At 39.8% G+C, this 23,766-nt stretch overlaps 1 protein-coding gene and 1 long non-coding RNA gene across 5 annotated transcripts in view; one reads left to right on the top strand and one right to left on the bottom strand.

The window, feature by feature from the left end:
• The window catches only part of NFATC1 (nuclear factor of activated T cells 1), a 169,770-nt gene extending 149,251 nt beyond the window's left edge, over positions 1-20,519 (top strand). For 3 of the 4 annotated variants that reach the window (XM_072998722.2, XM_020781625.3, XM_020781629.3), the window contains exon 10: positions 17,961-20,519. In XM_072998722.2, coding sequence (XP_072854823.2) covers positions 17,961-18,010 — 50 coding nt within the window. In that variant the 3' untranslated portion in view covers positions 18,011-20,519. Of the gene's footprint in view, positions 1-10,193; positions 10,287-17,960 lie in introns of all 4 variants that reach the window. The other variant, XR_013545252.1, reaches the window with a different exon arrangement.
• Positions 1-23,766, bottom strand: part of LOC144589239 (uncharacterized) — a 701,357-nt gene that overhangs the window by 186,359 nt on the left and 491,232 nt on the right. The window lies entirely within an intron of this gene.

Below are 23,766 nucleotides of genomic sequence, written 5' to 3'. Positions count from 1 at the left end.
GTAGAGCTATTCCTCAAATGTCTCACATTGAAAGCCCTGTTAGGGTTTCTATAAGTCCCTTCTGACTTGAAGGCACGTAACATAATGTAGTCCTGAGGCTTACATTTCCTAAGAATATCAATTTCTTTCCTAGTTGAGGCAGTAGGCAGTGCCATGCACAAACGTGAGCTTGAATGCTTTCTTTAAAAACATCATGAAATCTTTGCAGTCAGAAAGAATCCTAAAAATGAGACATACTGGGCCACTTTTTCTAGATAAGGAAACAGGATGTCGTATGGGATGTCAGAATTGCTGGCAGTATAGTACAGTTCACAGAAAGTAGACAACCCTATTCTATAGAAGTCCCTATATCATCAGTTTCTTCTAGGAGTGAGATACTGAACGGGCTAGTAATTTTCCCTTTTGTCTCGTTTTCATCATGTTTGGCATCACTCTTGTTGTATTGTCCCTACCCCCCCCCCGAGCTGTGAGCAGCAGGAAATAATGAAATGGTGTGGCCCGTCATTAGTGACTGAGATGTCAGTGAGACATTCTAATGAAGGAACGAGAATTATGTATGGTAGATTTGTAACCAAATGCACCTATGAGTGATTGCAGCAATTCATGGTTGAAGTACATGAAGGCTAAAATTGCATAATGTTTAGTTGTCCTGCCCACTTCCCTCGCTATAAAGACAGTAGGAAAAGTCCTCTTGCATCAGACCAGAGGCCTATCAGGTCTAGTAGTCTGATCATAGATCAGCTTGCTAGACTTGAATCAGAAGTTCTAAGATGGACATGAAAGCAGCAACAACATCCTGCCTGTGTTCACTTCATGGTAAAGGTAAAGGTAGAGGTTACCCTTGACATTTAGTCCAGTCGTGTCCGACTCTAGAGCACAGTGCTCATCCCTGTTTCCAAGCCATATAGCCAGCATTTGTCCGAAGGCAGCTTCTGTGGCCACATGGCCAGCGCGACTAGATACAGAACGCTATTACCTTCCCACTGAGGTGGTACCTATTTATCTACTCGCATTTACATGCTTTCGAACTGCTAGGTTGGCAGGAGCTGTGACAAGCTACGGGAGTTCACTCTGTCGTGTGGATTCGATCTTACAACTGCTGGTCTTCTGACCTTGCAGCACAGAGGCTTCTGCAGTTTAACCCGCAGCGCCTTCACATCCCTTGCTTCATGGTGCACGATCCCAAATGGCTGCTGTTAATGGGATTCATAATATAGCCATCTTGGTCAGTGCTCACTGGTTGCTGTATGCTCCTAACACCTTAGTTGCCCTTTCCTGCACATTTTCCAGATTTATGTTTTCCCTTTTTCCGTTTTGTGATGACAGCTGTACACAATTTTCCCAGTATAGCTGCACTATGGATTTATATAAGGGCATCAGATCCTTGCCATGCTGGCTTAATTATTCTGGGAATTATAGCCCCCCAAAGCAACCTTTTCCATCCATACCATAGTTGCATGCACCTTGGCTCAAACATTTTTTGACCAGGATTTGCCACACAAGCTGAATCTCTTGACTGGTGGTTAAGGTCTGTCAATTCTATAGCATACTCAAAAATACCTCACTGCAAGGGTTCTGCATTTGCAAAGATGTAACATGAAGGTGTGGCACATTACTGACAAATGTGGTAATATTTTCTTTCCTTAAAAGTGAAACCTTAGGCAAAAATTTTTACCGTGAATCAATTAAAATGTACAGTAGTAAGGTTATCAGGCCTTTGTACTATCAAGGGCCACTACTGATCAAAGCCATCAGTTCCTGACAAAATCAGCATGGGAAGCAGACTCTTCTTATTGAAGCTGTGAAGTGAGTGTGTGTGTGTGTGTGTGAGAGAGAGAGAGAGAGAGAGAGAGAGAGAGAGAGGCTTTGATTTATAAGGGTCCTCTTTTGTCTTTTTCACAGTCTTTCCTAGTTCAGCTTCTTAGCTTGAGCATCAGCGATTCTGTTTCACACACGTACAGTTGCATCATGTTTGTTTTTTGTGGTGTGGAAATTCTGTGTAAAACGTGAATATATGGCTAGGATTTGTTTCACTTACTCATGCTATTAGGAATGTAAATACATAGCTTTGGTAAAAATGTGGTTTTTCCCTTTATTTCTCTTTAGTGAGTGGTGGGGGGAATGAGTTGCAACTTGTATTACACTAAACAGCAGCATTTTAACCTGTTGGTTAATTAAAACTCTCACTGAGCAGTAGTTTTCTCTGGGAAAGAATTGTGCAGGCTTCTACACTACTTTTAGTGTTTGGTCTTTTCTGCATTTTTTCAATGTTACTATTCTATCAAATATTTACAGGTCACATTAACATAATAATGACATGGTAGGCAAGTGACATTGACTTTTAATGCTCTGGTGGCTTTTAGCAGCCAAATGTGACCCCATTTATAGCCCCCCAAAATTAGAAAGGAAAGGAAAAGTCCAAATACTGTAGCCTTCCATTTGTGTTTGACAGAAACATAAAGCTAGAAAGAGTAAGAGGATGTGAAATGTGTCTGGAAACAGGAACTTGAAAGGCGGACAAAAGTGACTATCATTCAGGTATGACGGCACTTTGGTGCTAAAGTTTTCTTGGTTAACCCTCTAATTTTGACTCTAGAGTGTTTCCAATATTTTATGTCCATCACTTCCCTGTTACCCAGCCCTATCCATGTGTTGGAGAGCAAAGATTTGCAGCAGGGAGCCTGCTATACTTATTCAAGTTTTCTGCACAAATTAGAACCCCAAATGTGTTAAATACTATAACATTCAAGGTTTCTGTGGCCAAAATTATCTTGAAAATTGGGTAACATTTGGAGACAAATTGCCCCAAGTTAAGAAATCTCCATAGCAACGTTCCCTCTAGTTTTCCAGAATGCTGAGCAGGGCCCTGCCCCATGTACATGCAGTTCTGGCTGCAATTAGAAGCAAATGGGTGGCAACACTGGCACATCTGCATGGCTATGGAGCTTAGAGGGAACGGTGCTCCATAGAAATTATCAGGTATATGTTGAGTCACACAACTCACTGTTGAGTCAATATTATACAGTGATGTCCTAACTGAAGGTATTTTGTCTCCTTGGTGTTACACCAGCATAGCTAGGCAAGAGAATTTGGTCATATGAGTGTACCTATACTACTTGTGTGCAAAAATCTGAAACCACTTTCCTTCAAAATCATAGGATTTGTACTTTGGCATCTTACTTAGAATGCTTTATTTTCTTCCTATTCAAGAGAATACACTATAGCTCTCAAGAATTCTTAAGTACTCAGCAAAACAATATTTTTCGGAACTCCACAGAATGGAGCCCTGACAGTTAAAAGTGGCATCAGAATGTTACAAGTACTGTTAAAAGTACTGTGTAGTGTAGTACTCAGTACTGCATACATTCCTCCTCCTATATGGGAATGATGCCAAGGATGATAAGGAATCAAGGAGGAGGCATAGTTGGCTAGCATATCCCTGTTGTTCTCATACAATTCTAATTACAGGAGAGCCTTATTGGTTGGATAAAAAAGGTAAAGGTTCCCCTTGACAATTTTTGTCCAGTTGTGTTCCACTCTAGGGGGCGGTGCTCATCCCCGTTTCCAAGCCATAGAGCCAGCGTTTTGTCCGAAGACAATCTTCCATGGTCACATGGTCAGTGCGACTTAGACACGGAACGCTGTTACCTTCCCACCGAGGTGGTCCCTATTGATCTACTTGCATTTGCATGCTTTCGAACCGCTAGGTTGGCGGGAGTTGGGACAAGCGACGGGTGCTCACTCCGTTGCGTGGATTCGATCTTATGACTGCTTGGTCTTCTGACCCTGCAGCACAGGCTTCTGCGGTTTAGCCCGCAGCGCCACCACGTCCCTTATTGGTTAGATATTGATCTCAAAATATGTAAAATAACCAGCATATGCCTTGTGGGGCTTAGCAAGAGGAGGGGAAAAGGGATCAGAGCACTACTCACTGCATGATTGCTCTATGGGATCAAAGCACGACAGGATCACTTTGATTCCTTTCCCCCTCCTCTTGCTAAGCCCTGTGCAATAGCTTTGATCCTTGATTTCCCTCTTCTTGCTAAACCCAATTGGGAGGGGGAAAGGGATCAAAGTGCTGTAGGATCACTTTGATCCCTGCTTTACCTCAGTTGCATGATCGCTTTGCTCCCTGCTTTACTTCAGTTGCACGATCGCTTTGATCCCTGCTTTCCCTCCTCTTGCTATGCTCCAGGGCATAGCAAAAGGAGGGAAAGGGGGGGAGAATGACCTGACAAATGATGAATTGATTCATTGTTCATCAGGCTGCTGGGGGACGATTCGTCCTTCGTAGGTCATCAAGTTTGATGACCCACAAACCAAGACAAAATGCTAAAATGGCGCTTCATCCCTATCTCTGATCTGCACCCCCAAAAGCTTACTGAAGAAAGAGGTTTGTATTTCTTTCAAAACACCAGCAACAATGTACATTTCCATCTCTAACCTGAAGCCCATTCTGCAGTCTTTCCATTCCACAAACTGGATTTATCAGGCTAATGAAAGAAAAAGGAAAGAAAAGGCTGACTTTAAATATAAAAATCAATCCATTTAAAGGACTGTCAAAGATCACTGTAAAAGGCCCATTCACTTATGGGAGTGTCATGTTTTATTAAAACTGGCTACCTGTTGTCACTCACTTGTTTCACCCAGCCTGTTCTCTTGTTCCAAAAATAGTATGCCCTGCAGTAGCAGTTTATTGTGATTAAAGAGATAAAAGTGAGTTAAAGTTCAGACACATCCAGAATACCTGAGGTAATACACAATCCAATGGCTTCAGGGAATGTGTGGTTATATTTTCCACTGCTCCATCAGCCCCTTTTGTTGGTGGTTAATTGTTTTGTTTTTAATCTAGTGGTTTTTATCCAGGTGTATATTGTATTCTTTATGCCTCAGGGATTAAATATTGCTAATTTCTGAAATGGTTTTCCATCCATCCCTGGTACAACTGGTATGATTCAAGAACATAGTTTCTATCAAGACATTTATTGCTTTGTGGTTATGTAGCATTCCTATTTTCATCTTTCTTGCATAAGAGGAAAGTGTTGCATTTTAGACACTGTGGCAGCATAAATCCATATACATTTAGGGATTATGTTGTGTTGATAGTAACACACCTTTTGTTTGGAAACCAAGCAAAATGAGATGTTGGAGATTTGCGGGTGGGGGAGAGATGAATTTTATTTAGAACCACAGCAGTTGGAAAGAATGGACAGAGAAGAAGCGCATTCAATCAGGATCAATGAAAGGCTGAGGTTAATAATTAATTGTACATAATATTGATTGTCCTGATGCATAACCTGTATTGTGGACAAGAAGCTGTCATTAGGACAGTGTACAAAGCAGCAAAATGGTTTGCTATTGATAATGGTGTCAGATAAGGATGCATTTTATCCCATCTGTTTAATCTATACATAGAACATATCATACAGAAAGACAGACTTGATTCAGAAATTGGAGTGAAAATAGGTTGAAGAATTGGCAATAATTTAAGATATGCAGATGACATAATCTTACTTGCAGACTTGAAACAATTTTAGTGAAAGAAGAATGTGCCAAAGCAGAACTGCAGTTGAACATTAAGAAGACAAAATCATGACTACAGAAGAACTACACAATTCTAAGGTTAACAATGAAGAAATTAAAATCGTGAAAGATTTTGTATATCTTGGTTCAGTGATCAATCCGAATGAAGGTTGCAGCCAAGAAATCAAAAGAAGAATGCGACTTGGAAGGGCAGCAATGAAAGAATTAGAAAATATCATCAAGTACAAAAGGATGTGTCACTGGAGGCCAAGATCAAGATCATCCACACTCTTGTATTCCCAATCACTGTGTAAAGACGTGAAGCTGGACAATAAAGAAAGCTGACAGGAAAAAAATTGATTCATCTGAAATGTGGTGCTGGAGGAGAGCTTTGCTGATACAGTACCTTGGACTGCCAGAAAGACAAATAAGTGGGTCCTGGAATAAATCAAGCCTGCATGTTCTCTGGAAGCAAAAAGGTTGAAACTAGAAATTGACATGAATTAAACAATGAATCACCAAATTCATTCAAAAAATTGCTAATTTGTTGATTTATATTTCTACAAATCAGTACCCCTGATGAATCACAAATCAATTAATTTTTAGCAATTTTTGTTTTGTTTATTCATTTGGCTTTAAAATAAGGCACCTAGAGACACCAAAATTGCAAGGAAACTTCCTCTGACTCTCCTCTACAGTCCCTCCATGTTCGGTGAAGATTGGGTTTCCCCAAGCCAACTGCTGAAGGGCACTTTCCTGAGGGAACCCTCTTTGTGGGTGTATAACTTGGATGTCTGAAACCCAATATTCACCAAACGTGGAGGGATAGTAGAGGAGAGTCAGTAGAAGCTTCTTTTTGGTTTTGCTGTCTCTGGGTGCTTTGGGAGCCATTATACAGGATTTTAAATTAAAAAACAAATTAACAAATTGAATCATCGATCCATCAGAAAAAAAATCCATAAATTTGTAATTCATGGGCTATAGGCACAATTTACTTAGATATTCTGCTTTGCAACTTAGCAGTGAATTTATGCTCCTTTCTTTCTAAATGGAATCTATCTGAATTACATATTAAGGTGTTTATCTCCATGGTTGAGTTATCATGTGCTGCCAAGTCACTCCTGAGTTGTTATGATCATTATGTGTTTTCAAGATATGTGAGATGTTCAAGAAATGGTTTATCATTGCAACTGCACAACTACCACTACCTGGGGAGTTCCATGGATATGCAGGAATTTGAAATTAGGTATTTTGAGTCCTAACTGGACACTCTTATCTACAGGCATATCTCGGTTTACAAAATTAATGAATCCTCCAGGATGTTACATAATGCGAAAGTTTCATAAACCAATACACTGATTGTGCTAAGAACAGGGGCAGCACTAGAAACCTCCAGGTGCAATGTGTCCTGGGGAGACCCTTTCGTACAGTGGAAAAAAAGAAAAGAAAAAAATGTAAACCGGGCCATTATTTTCTATGGATTTTGGTTCATAAACCAAAAATTACGTAAATTGATCCGTTCCTAAACCGAGGTATTGCTGTAGTACATTACATTGGCTTGTCCCATAGTTGCACATCAAAGGTTTATTTCACTTTCACAACTATGTGTGTGTGTGAATGTTTTACAATTTTACAGATGAGGAACTAAGACATTTCAGGTAGAACTTAAAAAATCTTGTATTTTTCCTGTTGGTTTTTTGTGACCACCTGTGTAAAGCTGGTAATATATTCTGCCAAAAGCCCCTCATATAACAACAGGCCACTTAGAGTGAGCTCACACTTGTATCTTTCCTCATTCAGTAGATTCTACATTAAGAGAGGGCATGCATGTTGAAAACAGCCTTTGCAGATTAGACATGTTAGGCGTATGTAGTGCTGTCCTATCACCTCTTCCATCCCCTCACCTCTCACCTTCAAGTCAAAAAGATTTGGTTCAACAAGATACTAAGCCTTCTATTAACTTTCAAGAAAATGAGGCCTTTTCACAAATCATAGACAACACTGTACACCAACATAGAGACATAACATTGGGGGAAATGACATCTTGTGACAGATGGACTTGCATAGAGTTACTTATGCTAAAAGTTATCATGTGTATAAATTGTGGAGAGTGATGTTGCTGTTAGGAATTCTACTGTAGTTGGAGGTTCATCTGGACCCTGTTTTCTGCCTTTTTTTTATGGCATCACACCTGTAATAGAATTCAAAGGACATCACTATTGATAGCTCCTGTCCAAGTGCAAATGAGTTAATCCCCAAATATATTGAAGAAACACAATTTCATCAGTATGAATACTCTGTCTGCCAATGAAGGTCACAAGTTAAGGCCCATCCATACTGAACATTTGTACCATTTTCTGTGCACACATAAATTCGACACTACATCCTGCCCAATGCAAGGCTGAAACTAGTATCAACAGAGTCCAAGTGAGACCAAAAAATCCCTGATTTTCAGGGCATTTTACACCATTCCCAGGTGGTCATATATAGTTTTTTTGTTTTTTGGTTTTTTGCTTTGCTTCAGTTTTCTCCTGTGCAGGATCTGCCAATATGGGCTCTGGTACCCCGTTGATGTGTGCTGATCCATATACTTGGCAGAAATGTAGGCTATTCTGTTGACAGTGAGTTTGAGAGTTGATGAAGTATTAAGTATTGCAAAAAGCAAAAAAAAAAAATAGCCTCTTTGAAGAGGGGCTTACAACATATTCAGGATCCAAAGGAAAACATTTAGCTCTCAGCAGGATCAGACAGTGGAACACATGTTTACACAAATCTTATACTGACAAAATATTGTCCACAAAGATCTGTCTTTTAAAGAAAAATCGCCACTAAACTTGCCTTTTGTGCATTGCTCAGAGGTGGGTAGATTGTCTTTCACCAGGACTGATTAGAAACTTTGAAAAAGAAAAAAATATGCAAATTAATTCCATCTGAAATGGAACCTGCTTTTATTCAAATAGAATGTACAGGCCATTAGTCACTAAAGGCCAATTTTGTACTTGAAATATTTCTGAGCATCACATGGGGAATCTTTCAGGGCCTGGCTGCCCATTAGTCTCACTGAGATGATAGCCACTCAGTCTTTGCTGCTTGAGCCAATTGCCACTTTTTCTTCCCCTTGCCACTGCCTGGCTGCATACCACAGACCCTCTTCAGCTAGTGCTGTGAATAAGGCGTCAGACCCAAGGGTCGTAGGGACAAGGCATTATGGGGAGGCACAAGCAGTTTTTGTTTGTTCATTTTGTTTGTTTGCTTTGGCCACTCCTTGCCTATTATGCCTCACCCAGAGAACCTTGGGCCCAAGGCATTCTTACTAGAGCTGTCTAAGAACTGGCCTTCTTACAGAGGCAGGCAGCAGTGGGGAGAAAGCCACTGTGCCAACATTGACCTCGTTCTCCTCTCCCTTCCCAGTAATTATTGCAGGACTAGTGAGTGACATATGTGACAACCGTTGGTGGTAGCACTTGGCTTCCCACCTAAGGTGGTGGGCAAGTTTGCACTGGCGCAGTATGTATGCTGTTCCTAATATTGTCTTTTCTTGTAGCTCTGATGGTGTGATTTCTGATCTACAACTGCTTATAGTACTGTGTGAAATTTCTTGATATTGTTCCCAAAGTCCCAGTGACTACGGGGACCACTGAAGTGTGTTTCTTCCAGAGGCAAGATATTTTGATTGCCAGGTCTCTGTACTTTGTTAGTTTTTCCAATTCTTTATTTTCAACTCTTGCATCCTCTGGAATTTCAATGTTGATGATCTGGACATTACTTACTACTACTACTACTACTACTACTACTACTACTACTACCACCACCACCACCACCACCACCACTACGTTGTTGTCGTTGCACTAAAATTTAATTCAGGCTGGGGCAATTGTTCCAATTGCCATTGGAATGGTGCTGAAAACATAATTTGCCCAGTTGTCCATACTATGTAGTGTTTCCTGGCAGATGAGATTTTGGTAAAGGAGTGAATGGGACATAGGATCACCCTGGAGACTACAAAGAGCTTGTTGTCAGTTACAGTTCCTTAAATTTTAAAAGATATCTGGTTGTCATCACACAAGCTTTTTCCATAGCTTGAAAGATTGACTTGCCATCTTTTATAATTGGCCATTATGTCTTAAACATGGTCTTTCTTTGACTTCTGATAGCTTGCAGAGAATTATGTCCCTGAAACTAAATGTTTTCATTTTCTAATGACATGCCCACTGTAGCATCTGATCTGATCAATACTTGCATGAAAACTGGCGGGAATCAGCTGCTTTGCCAGAGAGGTTTTAGCTGTATTTCATCCAGGCCAGGCTGAGCAGACTTTAGTAATCAGTTGTCTTGTGAGTCACATTCTTTGCAGGCTCCTTCACTGATTGCCCTCTGTTTAGGGATAAGTCAAAAGGTAGAGGTTCTTAAATGTACTGTTTGCAATGTAATTCATAGTAGTATTTGTAGGTAGAGGGGTTGACAATCAAGCTGTATGTTATCTTGTTATTTAAACATTCTTTTTTAGAAAATTTAAAAAAAACCTAGGAACTAGTTTTCAATAGGCACATTAATCTTGGGTTATAAAATTGCAAATTCAGCTTTCTGTGGTTCAAGTTTTAAACTGTTTGGTTCTTCTGATGTTTTACAGTCTTTCTTCTGTTGTCTCTGGTTCTTTCACTTACACTTAGAAATGATGGATAACATTGTAAAGTCATAGCAACTTGAATTATTCTGTGCACCAAGAGCTTCACCACTGGAGTCCATAGCCTTCTATGATCAAGGTAGTATCACTTTTCTCTTTTGCCAGTCAGCTGGATAGTTCAGTAAGTTGCATATTTGGCTGTGGAGCCAAAGGTTGGGAATTCAGTTCTCCACTGTGTGTCCCAAGGAGAAAAAAAACACAGGCTGTGTAGTCTTGGTCAAGCTGCACATTCCTAGAGCACCCCAGAGAAGGGAATGGTCAACCACTTCTGAGTATATTCCTAGGAAATCCTGATAATGACTTTTATAGGCCCTAGCTTTATAACAAGGAACATGGTTTTTTTTGTGATCCAAGAAGCATTTCTTTTTCAGCTTAGATTTTAGTGTCACATATATTTGACCCTGTTTAAGTCTTTAAATATTGTGAGAAACATATCTTAAATTAACTCAGCCCTGCTTTTCAAAAAAGATGAACAGAAAACCAAACTATTGTGTCAGTAATATTCTTTTATTTACCAAAATAAATGTTTCCATGGTAAGGTCATTTTAAAGTTAATTATAAGAACAACTCCTTTTAAAACTAAATTGTGGTGTAACAGCTTGCCACATCCTGTTGCAGTGGCATCTGATGTGTTTAGCAACAGAACAAATTCTTTTTCAGACCTCTGACAGGTAGTGCTATCACATGACAAACCTGCTTTTCTTAACTCTTTATGTTGGACTTCTAAAAATGCATGATGTCAGTGGAAAGTGCACATGACTGTGGAAACTCTCAGTGTGACAAATGTTAAAAATGGAGAGCATGTTGGGAAACCGTGGGTGTAATTGGCAAAATAATCAGAGTGCATATTTTTTTGGAAAAGGTGAACTGTTTTTATAGGAAGACCACTGCTCATTTGAAGGAATATTCTGGTCTATAATTCTGTACTTACTCCCTTGGAAGTAAGCCTTACTGAATTCAGTAGTGAAAATTTCTGAGTAGACACAAGTAGAATTGTATTGTAACTATCATATACTGAAGCTTCTGGCTTGAATTGCAGGGTAGCCACAAATTGACCATGTCATTTAGAACATATTTGTGTTCTCTCTGTCTGTGTCCTGAAGTTAACCCACCTGCAAAATGAGTGGTAGATTAGTGTTAGACCTTTCAAAGAGTCGTATCAAATTAATATTTGTAGTCTGCAGCAGGACCCTAAGTGAAAGACTTTCATGCAAGTCAAAATAGACATTGAATGTAATCAGATAAGCATTTGTCCCACTGTGGGGATTGGTTGATTTGCTCCCAATTCATGTGATCACTGGAAATGGACAAAAAAGTGAGCCTTCCAGCTGCCAAGGCTCCTTCCATTTTGAATTTCTGATATCATGAAGTGGCTTAATCGGCAAGCCGCTTCAAGATATCGGCAAATTGAACACTTCCTCTCCTCCTCAGCAGGGGGGGCAGAGGAAGTGAGAAAAATGTTAGGACTCCGCTTATACCATCATTAATGTATTGCATGACTTATAAAGAAATGAAATAAACTACAGTATTTTCTTTGCTTTGTCTGAAGGGTCTGTCAAGAAACTACAAGCAGTTTCTCAAAGAGTACTTTAAGACAAAGCAAAGCAAATATTTTGCAGTGTTTCTTTGTAAGTGATGCAATTCATCAGCTATAGTATACTAAAGATATTAAAAATTCCAAACAGAAGAAACTGGACAAAATGGGTTCACTTGAGCCATTGCAGTGTAGATGAGTCCTTTGTCAAATATTTTTAAATGGTGAATGAATCTTTGCATCTGTTAGTGATTTGGAACCTATTGTCCTCACTTACTTTGGAAATAAATTTAAGAAATATATTTTATATTAAATTTATATAAAATAACATTTTAAATAAAATATACATTTTAAATAAAATATAAATTTTATTTTAGTGTCTGTGTTTTACAATAGTCCAGCAAAGAAATAAGGGTATTTCACCTAAAGATTCCTAAAAGATCGTTTTAGGATTACTGAAAAATATGGGAGTAGCAGAGACTCATAGATTGCTTTTTTGTTCTTCATTTTGTTTTGTTTTAAAATTTACAGTGTCTGCAGCTTGATGCCTATTTAACTGGGAATAAATTTCTTTGTGTTCATTGGGACTTTTGAATAAATATATGCATAAGAGTGTACTGTACATTTTCCAGTTCTCAAGGCAGTCCTGGGAAATCAATCAGAACTTGAAATTCTGTCTTTTTCAAGAAACAGGGAAAGAATAGTCTCCCCCACCCAGCCCCCAAGCCCTGTAGGAAAGATTTTGCCTGCTGTGTTATAAGTGCCTCTGTATAGTCCTGTGCATTGCTCTGGACGAACTTGTGTAAACTGACAGATTTTATTTAAGGTATATTTGGAAAGAGAAAAGGTCAGTATGCCAAAGCAACCAGAAACTGTGTAAAATTCTGTGGCACAACTTTGTGGTATGTCATCATCATTGCCACTGATTGAAGTCTTGATAATTTTTGAGTGCCTGAAACTTCATCACATTGTGTATGAGACACGTGGACCCTGAAATTATTGTTTATGAATGGCACCTTGCCACTGATGATGACATCAGTGCTGTTATGTATGTGGAGCTGCACAACAGAATTTCACCCTGTGTTTGTAGCTGTGGACCCAATGATTTTTTTAAAAAGGTTGAATCTTAATTACAGTGGGGTCTCTACTTAAGAACGTCTCTACTTAAGAACAATCCAACTTAAGAACAGCTCCATTTGCTAAATTTTGCTTCTACTTGAGAACAGAAATCCAAGATAAGAACAGGAAAAAAAACCTTTCCTGCTCTTTTTTTAACTTTAGGTCATCTTAGGTTAAAAAAAAAATTTCCCCCTAGTGGTAGAGTACATATTAACCAGCTTTGCATTAGTTCCTATGGGAACTAATGCTTCAATGAACACACCTCTACATAACAAAAAAAAAACAGCCAGAACGGATTAATTGGTTTTCAGTCCATTCCTATGGGAAATTTTGCTTCAACTTAAGAACATTTCAACTTAAGAACACCATTCCAAAACGGATTAAGTTCTTAAGTAGAGGTTCCACTGTAGTTTCTATGGACGGAAAAGAGCAGATACGGATTAAATGGTTTTCAATGCATTCCTATGGGAAATGCAGATTCAACATAAGAACTTTTCAACTTGAGAACCACCTTCCAATACGGATTAAGTTCTTAAGTAGAGACCCCACTGTATTATTTTCCCCCTCAGGCTTTAGTTTAGAGCAGTGGTACCCAGCCCCCAGTGGACCAGTTTAGCATGTGTGCGGGGCGGGTGTGTCTGTGTGCAGGAATACGGCTGTGCATCTGTGGGTGGGTGTGCAGGAGGTTTGTGTGCGGGGGGTGCGTACATGCATCCATGCAGAGGAGTGCGTGCATCCATGCAGTGCGTGCGTGCGTGCGTCCATCTGTGCATGCAGGGAGGTGTGCATGCATCTGTGTGTGTGTGACGGGGTATCTGTGCGTGGGGCGTGTGTGAAACATGTATGCATGGGCCGTGTCCGTGCATCTGAGCGTGGGGGGCATGCATGCATATGTGTGTGCAGGGGTGGTGGTGGGAGATCTCTCTCTGCAGCCTGGTCCTGCCAAGGACTGGAAGTTGTGGACCCCTAGTTTAGAGGATTTCCTTAGTTGTACTTGCTGGCAGACAGTAGATGGTGTTACTCAGAACACACTTGCTGATCTTTTCTGGTTTCAAAAAAGCATTGTAGTACGTAGAATATAATCTTGCAGTGTGTCTACAGTAGTAATATTTTATGTTATGTTAAATCTATTTTTATTTGTTAGAGAGCTCTCTATATATCTATCTCTGCCTCTCTTTTGGGGGATAATGTCTTCTGGATCCCAATGTGTAATACACATTGAGGCAAAAGCAAGATCTCTAATTGTTCAGTTTTAATTTTAATATTTTGAAATACAGATTGAGACATATTGCAGGAGATTCCACAGCACAAGGTTGGGAAAGAAGTGGACAACCGGATCCTTTGCAAGCAGCAGTTAGAAAGAAACTACAATGCCATTACTTGGTCTTTAAATCTAAAGTATGTCCAAGCTGGATATCAGTGCTGCCTGCATCTTAATATTATGAGGCAATCAGCATGCTAGCCCATATGGTAATATTGGGTATTGGTCAGAGATCTCCCTCCAACTTCTCAGAGTTGATGGACACTGTAGTCTATTGGTAGTGACTTTTCAAGGCTGTTCAATAAGATGTTCCTCTCAATATGAATACACTATAAATGGGAAAAGTTAGCTTCAAGGGGTATGAGCCCAATTTTAACAAATCTGCATAACCCTTTCCTTGCTATAATTTAAGGCACCAGCATAGTAGTATATTGGCAGGTTGTGTGTAACCCAAGAAATTCTCCACAGTGTCCTAAGAGGCCAACTTCTATCTCTGTTCAGTGTTCTCCTAATGTCTTCATATCATATTTAACTGTGTTGATTGTAGCATTATTATTCAGTGAATCAATTGCTCTTTTTGTTCCATCTCTTTTGTAGGTTTGTAGTATTGGCGACAAGTACATTGGAATTATAAAGAATAGGATTACAGGCAATTATGTTTGTGTTTACACAAAAAAAACCCGTAGATGTTGTTCTTTGTTTTGACCAATCTGCTCCATGAGTATATGAGGCTAAAGCTATTTCACTGGATTCGAATAAAAAAGCTAAGTTGTGTGCCCTTTGGAGATCAAGGCATGCTGCACTGTTCTTTTGGAAGTGAACACAACATCATAGTTTGTCAGGAGGCCCTAGCCAAGCCTGGAGACAAGACAATGGCTGGTCCATAGAAACCACGGTCTAAAGAGTCAGTGGTGGATTACTTTTTGAAGGATAGATAAGTGGTCCCCATTCAGATCAGGCAAACAGGGGCCATAGGCTGGAGACACAGCCATGTATAGGCCAGAGTTCACTGGATAAGGGTCAGACTAAATATTAAGGGAAACCTATACAGTATTTCAAAGGACTAACCTATTTTCCCTCCCACACAACATTGCCTCAGAAGTACATGCCTCACAATCTTTTAAGTTTAAGTTTTAGTTAGGCATCCTTCAGTCTCGAAAGACTAGGGTAACGTGCTCTGTATGGAGGACTTGGAACAGCGTCTAGTGTGGCTGAGGAGGCCAGTTCGAGAGTGACAATCTCTTCCACACAGAAGACAAATCCAATCTGACCCCTGTCCAGCTCCCTGCTTTTGCGACTTCCTCTTCACCTCGGCCTGCTGGATAAGGGTCTCTTCAAATTGGGAGAGGCCGTGATGCAATGCCTGCCTCCAGGCTGAATGCCCAGATGTCAGGGTTTCCCATCTGTTGAGGTCTATTCCTAAGGCCTTCAGATCCCAAACCCCATGCACCCCGTGAAGTTAACAGACTGTGGCGAGGTAGCACCTTACTGGCTGGGGGCTGCCCAGCTTAAGGCAGGCGGTATCTACAGTACCTAATGAGGTGCAATGACCTCGCCCACTGTCAGAAGTAGCCCCTGGCGTCATGCTCTATGCCAATTGAGCAAAGACTTATAACCGGTAACTGCTACTTCCCGTGTTGTTTCGACGCTGTATGCGAAGCTGGAGTGTCCTCTCCAGAGCACGAAGCCTCACAATCAGAATTGCAAATTTAAGGGTATTCACATTCCACTGAGCAAACACAAAGCAAAGCACACTAAATGCAAGATAATCTGGCTAAGAAAGTCATACACTGACAAACAGATGTTTCTCGTTGCTTTTGGAAGGAAGAAACATATCTAAAAATGTGTTTAATATATTACCTAGTTCAGCTGCAAGCAAGAAGTTGCTGTGAGTGAGGAAATAAATTTAAAGCAGAAGTTTTATAGAGCCAAGTAAGCCCCCACAGCTTCCTCAGTTTACCTAATCTAGCTAAATTCATAAAATATGGTATTTGGTGAGACATTGTATAATATTGTCCAGCACAGGACAGGTAAGGCCAGCAGCCCCTTTAGGCCATGAGTGGCTTTGATATCTCAGGAAGTATCATCACTGGGCTCTGTTGCCTAATCCCTTTACTTTACACAGCATGGCATAAATAAAATGGTATTTTATCCTTCTACAAAGCACACACTGATGTGTTGCCCAGTTTCTTTACACTATTGTTAATTCTCTGGTTTGAGCTGCCTTCTATAAAATATCCCATGGGTCTGAAAAAATTCAGCAGTTCAGTTCTACAGGAAGTTTGTCTTTAATCAGTGTGGCCCTCTCTCACACAACACATGGAATTATCTGGGCAGGAATGATCAACAGCCCAAAAGCAAAGGGAAATGTGGGCTTTTCCAGCCGAGTTCCATGACGTGAGCCTGTGTTTCCCCTTCCCTGTGATGTTAGGAAAGCTACAAAGTGGTGACAGCCTTACTGATGACATTTTATCTATCTCAGTGTAAATCAAGCAGTGGCAAGGACCACAGGGAGGCAGGGTGGAAATAGAAGGGATGTTGTGCAGCTCACTGTTGATGGCCTTTGCCAGGTTCAGTCATTTCCTGTCCATCTGCCAAAAATCACAAACGATAAATGGACATAACCGGAGTATGGGAAACAACACAGCCCCACAGTCTACTGGGGGAACAGAGAAATGAACGAAGGATCACAAGTAACAAAAACACTCTACCGTCAATTCCACAAGTTAATGCTTAAGAGTATGGATCTCTTTTACTCTTTTTCTTTATAAAAGTCTGGCATGTATTTTTTTTTAACCTGCTGCCTTATTCTCAGAAGCATCTGGATATGGGAAAGCTTTTGCGTGAGTGTGCACTGCTGATTATTGAGGAGGCCATAGAGATGGATCCATTTCACAAATACTCTTTTTGAGCAAGCAGAAACACCAGTTTTGATTCCTTTTTTTCCCATCAACTCTCCCATGGCAGAAATGTCAGCATATAGAACCCTATCCAACAAAATCAGAGCAGTTTTCAAACACTCTATTCAGCATCTGGCACCTTTGTTGTTTTTAAAACAATTGACCGGTTTATATGCAGCAGATCAACCTGTCCATTGCCTTCCTCTTCTTTATTTCTTGTGTTTTCCAAGCCAGCACAGATGGTTGTTGTTGTTGGTTGTTGCATAACTCATTTTGGAGATGGAATATATATGATGCAAGACAACAAAGCCCATGGTACTACTTGACTGTCACATGAGTTGGTATAGTGCTTTCTTTGGAAGAATGCTTTTCTTTTGCACTTAGTAAAGGTAAAGGTTCCCCTTGACATTTAGTTCAGTCATGTCTGACTCTAGGGCACCGTGCTCATCCCCGTTTCCAAGCCATAGAGCCAGTGTTTGTCTGAAGACAGTTTCCGTGGCCACGTGGCCAGCACGACTAGACATGGAATGCCGTTACCTTCCCACCGAGGTGGTACCTATTTACAGTACCTACTTGCATTTTTACATGCTTTCAAACTGCTAGGTTGGCAGGAGCTGGGACAAGCGATGGGAGCTCACTCCGTCACATGGATTCGATCTTACGACTGCTGGTCTTCTGACCTTGCAGTACAGAGGCTTCTGTGGTTTAACCAACAGCACCACCACATCCCCCTTTTTTTCTGTTTTCTTTTCTTCTTTTTTTGCACTTAGGCCATTCCTAATCTGCTACATACTGACATTTTATACTCACAGCACCCATGATCGCAGAAAAACTGGCCACACTAATTAAAACGTCTATAAACATTGTTTTCAGCTGAAGACAATATGTTGAGCAGTGCAGAGAAATAACTCTCTATTTGTCTTTTCTTCTCATTTGCAGTAAATGAAATAATCAGGAATGACCTCTCCAGCACCAACGTCCATTCATAGCTGGGCCAGCTACAAATTCAGTTTTAAGCTCAGCAGAAGATCATTCTTGGTACTGCTCTGCTCTTCCACTTCCTTGAATGTTTGGAACAGATAATTACCTCTTTTCTCTCTTTCTTTCTTTCTTTCCCTCTTTCTTTCCCCCCCTCTCTCCCTCTCTCTACGAAGAAACTGATTGGCTGGCTTCAGCTTAAAAAGTCATCTCAAGAATAAATGGTGGAAATGAACTATGAAATGGTGTGTTTGTGGTTGGAAGCAGGAATGTGACACACCAGGTGACTAAATAGCTCCAACCCTTCCCTCACACCCCGCCCCCTTTGGGTTCTGCTGGACTATAATCCTGAAAGTGCCTTAATTTGTTAGATTGTGGCATCAGGACATTTTATTGGCAGCTTTAAATTCGCTGCCATCCAGAGTATTTCTAGGCACAGAAGCTGTCCAGCTTTTATTGGAACAATGTGTTAAAAACTGAAATATCTGAATTCCATTATTTCTTCTGCTTTCTTCCTTGAATTGTATCTGACATGCTGTTGCCTTATTCCTGATGCCTTTTTCAGAAACCAAATTATCATCTCAGTGGTATATTTTGTTTTCAACCCATCACATGACATTGGCATGAAACATAGGATTGTTGATCATATTCGCATGTTAATATTTTGATTTAAATTTGGCTTCAGACAAAGCACAAGAAAACTGAATGACAAAAATATTAAGGTTGATGGACAAAAATATTAAAATCAGTGTTTTCCTCAACATAAGAAAACATATTTGTATGCATGTACATACAAACTGGCGTACTGTACATGTGTCTGTCTATTTAAATATGGCAGATATACCTAGTTGCCTTGTGAAGACTTTGGGTTTTGCAATAAATTTCTCCTTCTGAGAATGCAGTCCAGATCCCAAGCAAATGCATTGGCCATCTCCTTGTTGTGTGTTTATTATGTTTAAGACAATTATGCATTTTCTTTCCTCATGCTGATAAGCAAGCACTTTAGACAGTCAAGAAGGATGCATATGAAATGTATTAGCTACCAAATGACAAAGGATGAGTTAAAGCAATTGTAAATACTGCTATTGAAGAATGTAAAATATTTGTGCAATTACAAGATGATTATTCCACTGAAGCCTTATAACTCTCTGCTATGTGTACAACAATTATTACCAAAACCAAATGTTTTAATATGCAATGCTGCATAGTATGGTTTCAGAGAAGCTTCCTGTTTATAGGGTACATATAATACTCAAGCATGTAATGTAGTCTTTAACGTTGTATTTTGTACAATTAATAATGTTACCATGTAGCTAGTAATAGCATTTTACTTTACATTGAATAAAGAAAGCATGGCTTCATTTTTAAAGCATTTAACATTAATATTGTGCCTTAGGAAATATGTGTGAACTATGCCATTATTATTAAAGTGGCAATTAAGTGCAGTGTACAGTTAATGCAAGCTCAACAGGTTTCACAAAAAAGTGAAACAGTCCTAACCATTTAGAAATATTACTCTGTACAATAATGTCTTACTTCCTTTTTTTAAAAATAAAAAAGCCATATTTGTAACATTTGCACATTGCTGTGAAACCATAAGAATATAATATGGCTGTATGTAAATATTATTATGTTACTGCATCTCCTAATTGGCTCATTGCCCAACTGTTAAGCAACAAATATTTACCCTGTATTTAGCTTTGTAGACGTTGCATGCCTTTCTAACATACATATATCTATTAAATACCTGACAGATTTCAATGAACTTGTAGCCAGAAAATACATCTAATAAAGCACAATTTTCTGAAGAAAGCTACTTTAGAGTGATTCATTCCCCACCCCAACTCCACCAGGGAAAGGTTTCATGACACAGTAAGCTTTTTTGTATGATACATGGAATATCGGTGTGCTATACGACTTCCATTTTAACAACTTTCCATCTCCTAATATAATCATTTTGCAATCAACCAAAAACTTCTTCCATGTAACATCCATTCTTAGCACTACACAATAGGAATGTGCGCTGGAGCCATACATGGTGGGTTGTAGCATATTTTTATAAATACATACAATTCTTCCCCATAAACCTGCTCCTTTTCCCACTTTTCCTACTTTTCAAAGATGCAGTTGCTAAAACAGAAATGGAGGTCCATTGTAATTCTCCGGTGCTCTCTCTCTTTATTCTTCCTGAAATCTCAGCTGAGTGCAAATGGAGAAACTTCTGGGTATGCCAAAAGATTTTTGACTCAGATACAGAAATATCTTAGGCGAGGCTCTGACCACACAAGCATCCCAGAGTTTGCCTTTCAGCAATAAATTTAGGAGGATAATCATATGTATTGCTCCCAGTATCTCACACCTCCTCCTTTGTCATTGTTTTTATTTTATTTTTTCTGTTAAACTGTCTTGAAACATTGTTACATTCAAATCTAGCTCTGAATGGATATGCATCTCTTGTATATGTATGCGTGAATAAAAATTGGTAACAGACACCCAATTCTAATAAGAATTCAATATTCATTTTATGGTTTGTGTGTTTTTTTAACTCAATGTCTGCTTGCTGACTCAATCTAGATAAACACTATATACAGTACTAGAGTGAGGTGGGATCAAGTCAGTAGACGGTTGAAATGGTAGAATGGGTTGCACCACTGAGAACAAAACAACATATTTTTAATTCTTCCGTTGGGGGGGAGGAGGAAGGAAGAAAAGGTCTCTATAACCAGACCAAAGTTTTATTCCTGATACTCTGACATTTTCTTCTTATGAGGGGTTTTTTTCCTTGTGAAAATGTGGGGTTTTTTTTAAAAAAAATCTTAAGCATGGAGAAGCAACCAAAATCATATTTTCACACCTGCATCTTGAACCAATGTAGTCTCCTCTCCCACTTTGTTCTGCATCCTGCAAAGACCAAAGCTCAGTTATTCTTCTTTTAGGACAAAAAATGCCATACATTAATTTCCCAGTAGATGTACACATTGCAAAACAGATTCCTCCTCCTAGGACCACATGTGATTTATAAATATTTCTCCCCAAAGATAGAGTTCATCATGCAGGAAGCAGCACTGGAGAAATTCAGGGACATTGACCACATCAGCACAGGAGCCTAGGATTCTGATTGTTTGCACATGCTTGGGTCCTTTCATTTGTACAACTGGTTAAACAAGCCAGAAATTGTTTGTTTAGTGGTTTACAGACCCTCAGATCCTGGCTTGCTGGTTGCAAAGAAAACAAGACCAGTTTTTTAATCCCTTATCATCAACAGCTTGCAAACTCACAATATACATAAATATCAAATTATAGATTTCTAGGCTTTTAAGCCCCCTAAAATGTTACGATTCATCTTGCTATCACAACTTTGCCAATATGTCGGACCTGCCAGCTCTGTCTGGTCTCCATTTCTTGACAATAAAACAACCAAAAGCAGATACTGTATACTTATTACTGAAATCAGCAAGGAAGCCTGACCTAGTGGTTTTGACTTGTGGTTATGAATATTTTATAGGGCCAAGTTTGATCCCAGGTAGATATCTCAGGTTAAAAAAAGCTGGGGAGACGTTCTTGTCCATAGAGCTTTCTTGGCTGCTTTGTCTTCTTGTCTCAGTTAACCTTGCTGAAGTATCAAATCTGGTGGTGGGAGATTCAGGATGAAAAAAAGGAAGTACTTCTTTACATATTACACAATCAGATGTGGAATTCACTACCGCACAATGTGGTGATGGCCACCAACCTATATGACATTAACAGGGGATTGGACTAAATCATGAAGGACGGAGGTTGCTACAAATCATGATGGACGAATGCTTCCTTCAGTACCAAAAGCAGAGTATCTGTTTGACTTTCTAGAGTGCCTGAAAGGGACTCGTGTCCTGCTTGTGGCTTCCCATAGGCAACTGGTTGGCCATTGTGTGAACATGATCTATGGTTTCATACAGCATGGTGCCTCTTCAGTTTCCACAATTTTGTACCTGTCACCTCCCTCAGGTCACCTGTTTTACAGCTATCAAAGACTTGATTTTTTTTAATAAAATTGCATTTGCTTGAATAGATATGATAGTGAACCATCTGGTGCCACATGGCCCAATGAAATTTCTTTTAGTCATAAATATTCCCAAAGTCAGAGATTTTCTAAACAGCCATTTCTCATCCAGGTTTGAGCTGCAAAGACCCTCTGGATTAGACAGTGTGCCTTCTGCATCAACCCAAGATCAGTTGCTGATGAGCTGAATTGAGACATGTGGTATCACGGCAGTTCTTTGCCCTGGGAATAACTGGGTGCCAGAATTCTGGCCCTTAGCTCCTCTGGGCAACCTGTCTGTCATAGAATGTCCTGAAGATGGAAATTAGATCCAAAGTGGAAAGATTAACAAATCCTAGCTTAGTATTGTTTTATGATAATAGACACTTGTATATTAACTGTACCCATGAGAAACACTGACACATTGAATAAGTATGTGAGCAAGCAGCACAGCCATGCAATGCTGTACATACCAGCTGGCTTTTTTTTCTGGGATGTCCATGCACATGAATGTCTGCCTTGAGGGCAAGCACAACGTGGGTGTAGGGGAACTGTGCTGGAATGCCTAGTTTCATTTATGCATTGATGCAGTGCACGAGTCTTTCTTATGCATAGGCTCAGGCATTCGGTGCATATGTATGACATGCCTACTCTTCTTTATACCAGCAGGAGAAATCCTGTTGCAGATGTAAATTTCTATTACAGAAGTGTGTAAAAATCACATTGATAAACCAGTTAAGTTCCTGGCCTGCTATGTGGATTCTGAATGCAACTGAGAAGCTTCAACAGACAACGTGCGAACAACTTGCCAAAGATAAGACAATGCAATTGTAGATTCACACATATGCTTTGAATGCAGGAGATGTTAAATTCAATGCCAGATTCCCCCTCCCCACTGAAAAAGCATGTCTCGGTGAGAAATAGCATAGTGGTTACGAACGCTTTGTAGGCCCAGGTTTGATCCCAGGGAAAGATCTTGGGTAACAAAGCTGGATGAGAGCTCTGCCTGAAGGCTTCTCAGTGTGTGACATCAACTGTAGTCAGAGAATTCACATAATAATGATGATGGGTGGGTGAGAGTGAAAAAAAAATGGGGAATCTCTTTGCTGCTGAGGTCTGCATTGCCTCTACCACAACCTGCTGAGGTCTCAGTGGAAATAAAATGAGCTTGATAAACAGTGGGCCAATAAGTGCATGGAAGTAGGCCATAGTCTACATGCAGCCCTTGGAGTGCAGGTTCTATACCTGTTATAAAACAATACATTCAAGTTTATAAAAGGTGAAACTGACTACAGTGTTGGTTTATTGACTGTTCAGACACTGAACATTAAATGTCACATTCAGAGCTGTATTTGCAATTAGTTTGCAGGCTGCCTGTAGTTTTAATCTGTACTTGATTTTCCCTTGCATTTTGCGACATCATCCCTCATTTGGTCTGCCTTTTGTTTGCTGATATACACATATATACAAACAGATTAAAATGTACATCTGTTTTTTACAATGGCCAAAATCCTGTTGCTTAGTACAGTAAACCTCACTAGAGTAGGCCCATTGAATCAATAAGAATTTAGTGAGTCAGCTCCTCCATAAGTTGATTCAAATGAGCCTACTCTACCTGCAAATTACTATGTTAAAATAAGTCACAGAGTAGGCCCATTTGAATTAATGGAAGTAATGGAGGAGTTGACTAACCAAACCCCATTGATTCAATGGGCCTACGATAGTGCAATTTACTACACAAAGCAACAA

The sequence above is a fragment of the Pogona vitticeps genome, chromosome 4 (genome assembly GCF_051106095.1).
Source record: "Pogona vitticeps strain Pit_001003342236 chromosome 4, PviZW2.1, whole genome shotgun sequence".
Taxonomy (NCBI): Eukaryota; Metazoa; Chordata; class Lepidosauria; order Squamata; family Agamidae; genus Pogona; species Pogona vitticeps.
This window is presented reverse-complemented; position numbering and strand designations above follow the sequence as displayed.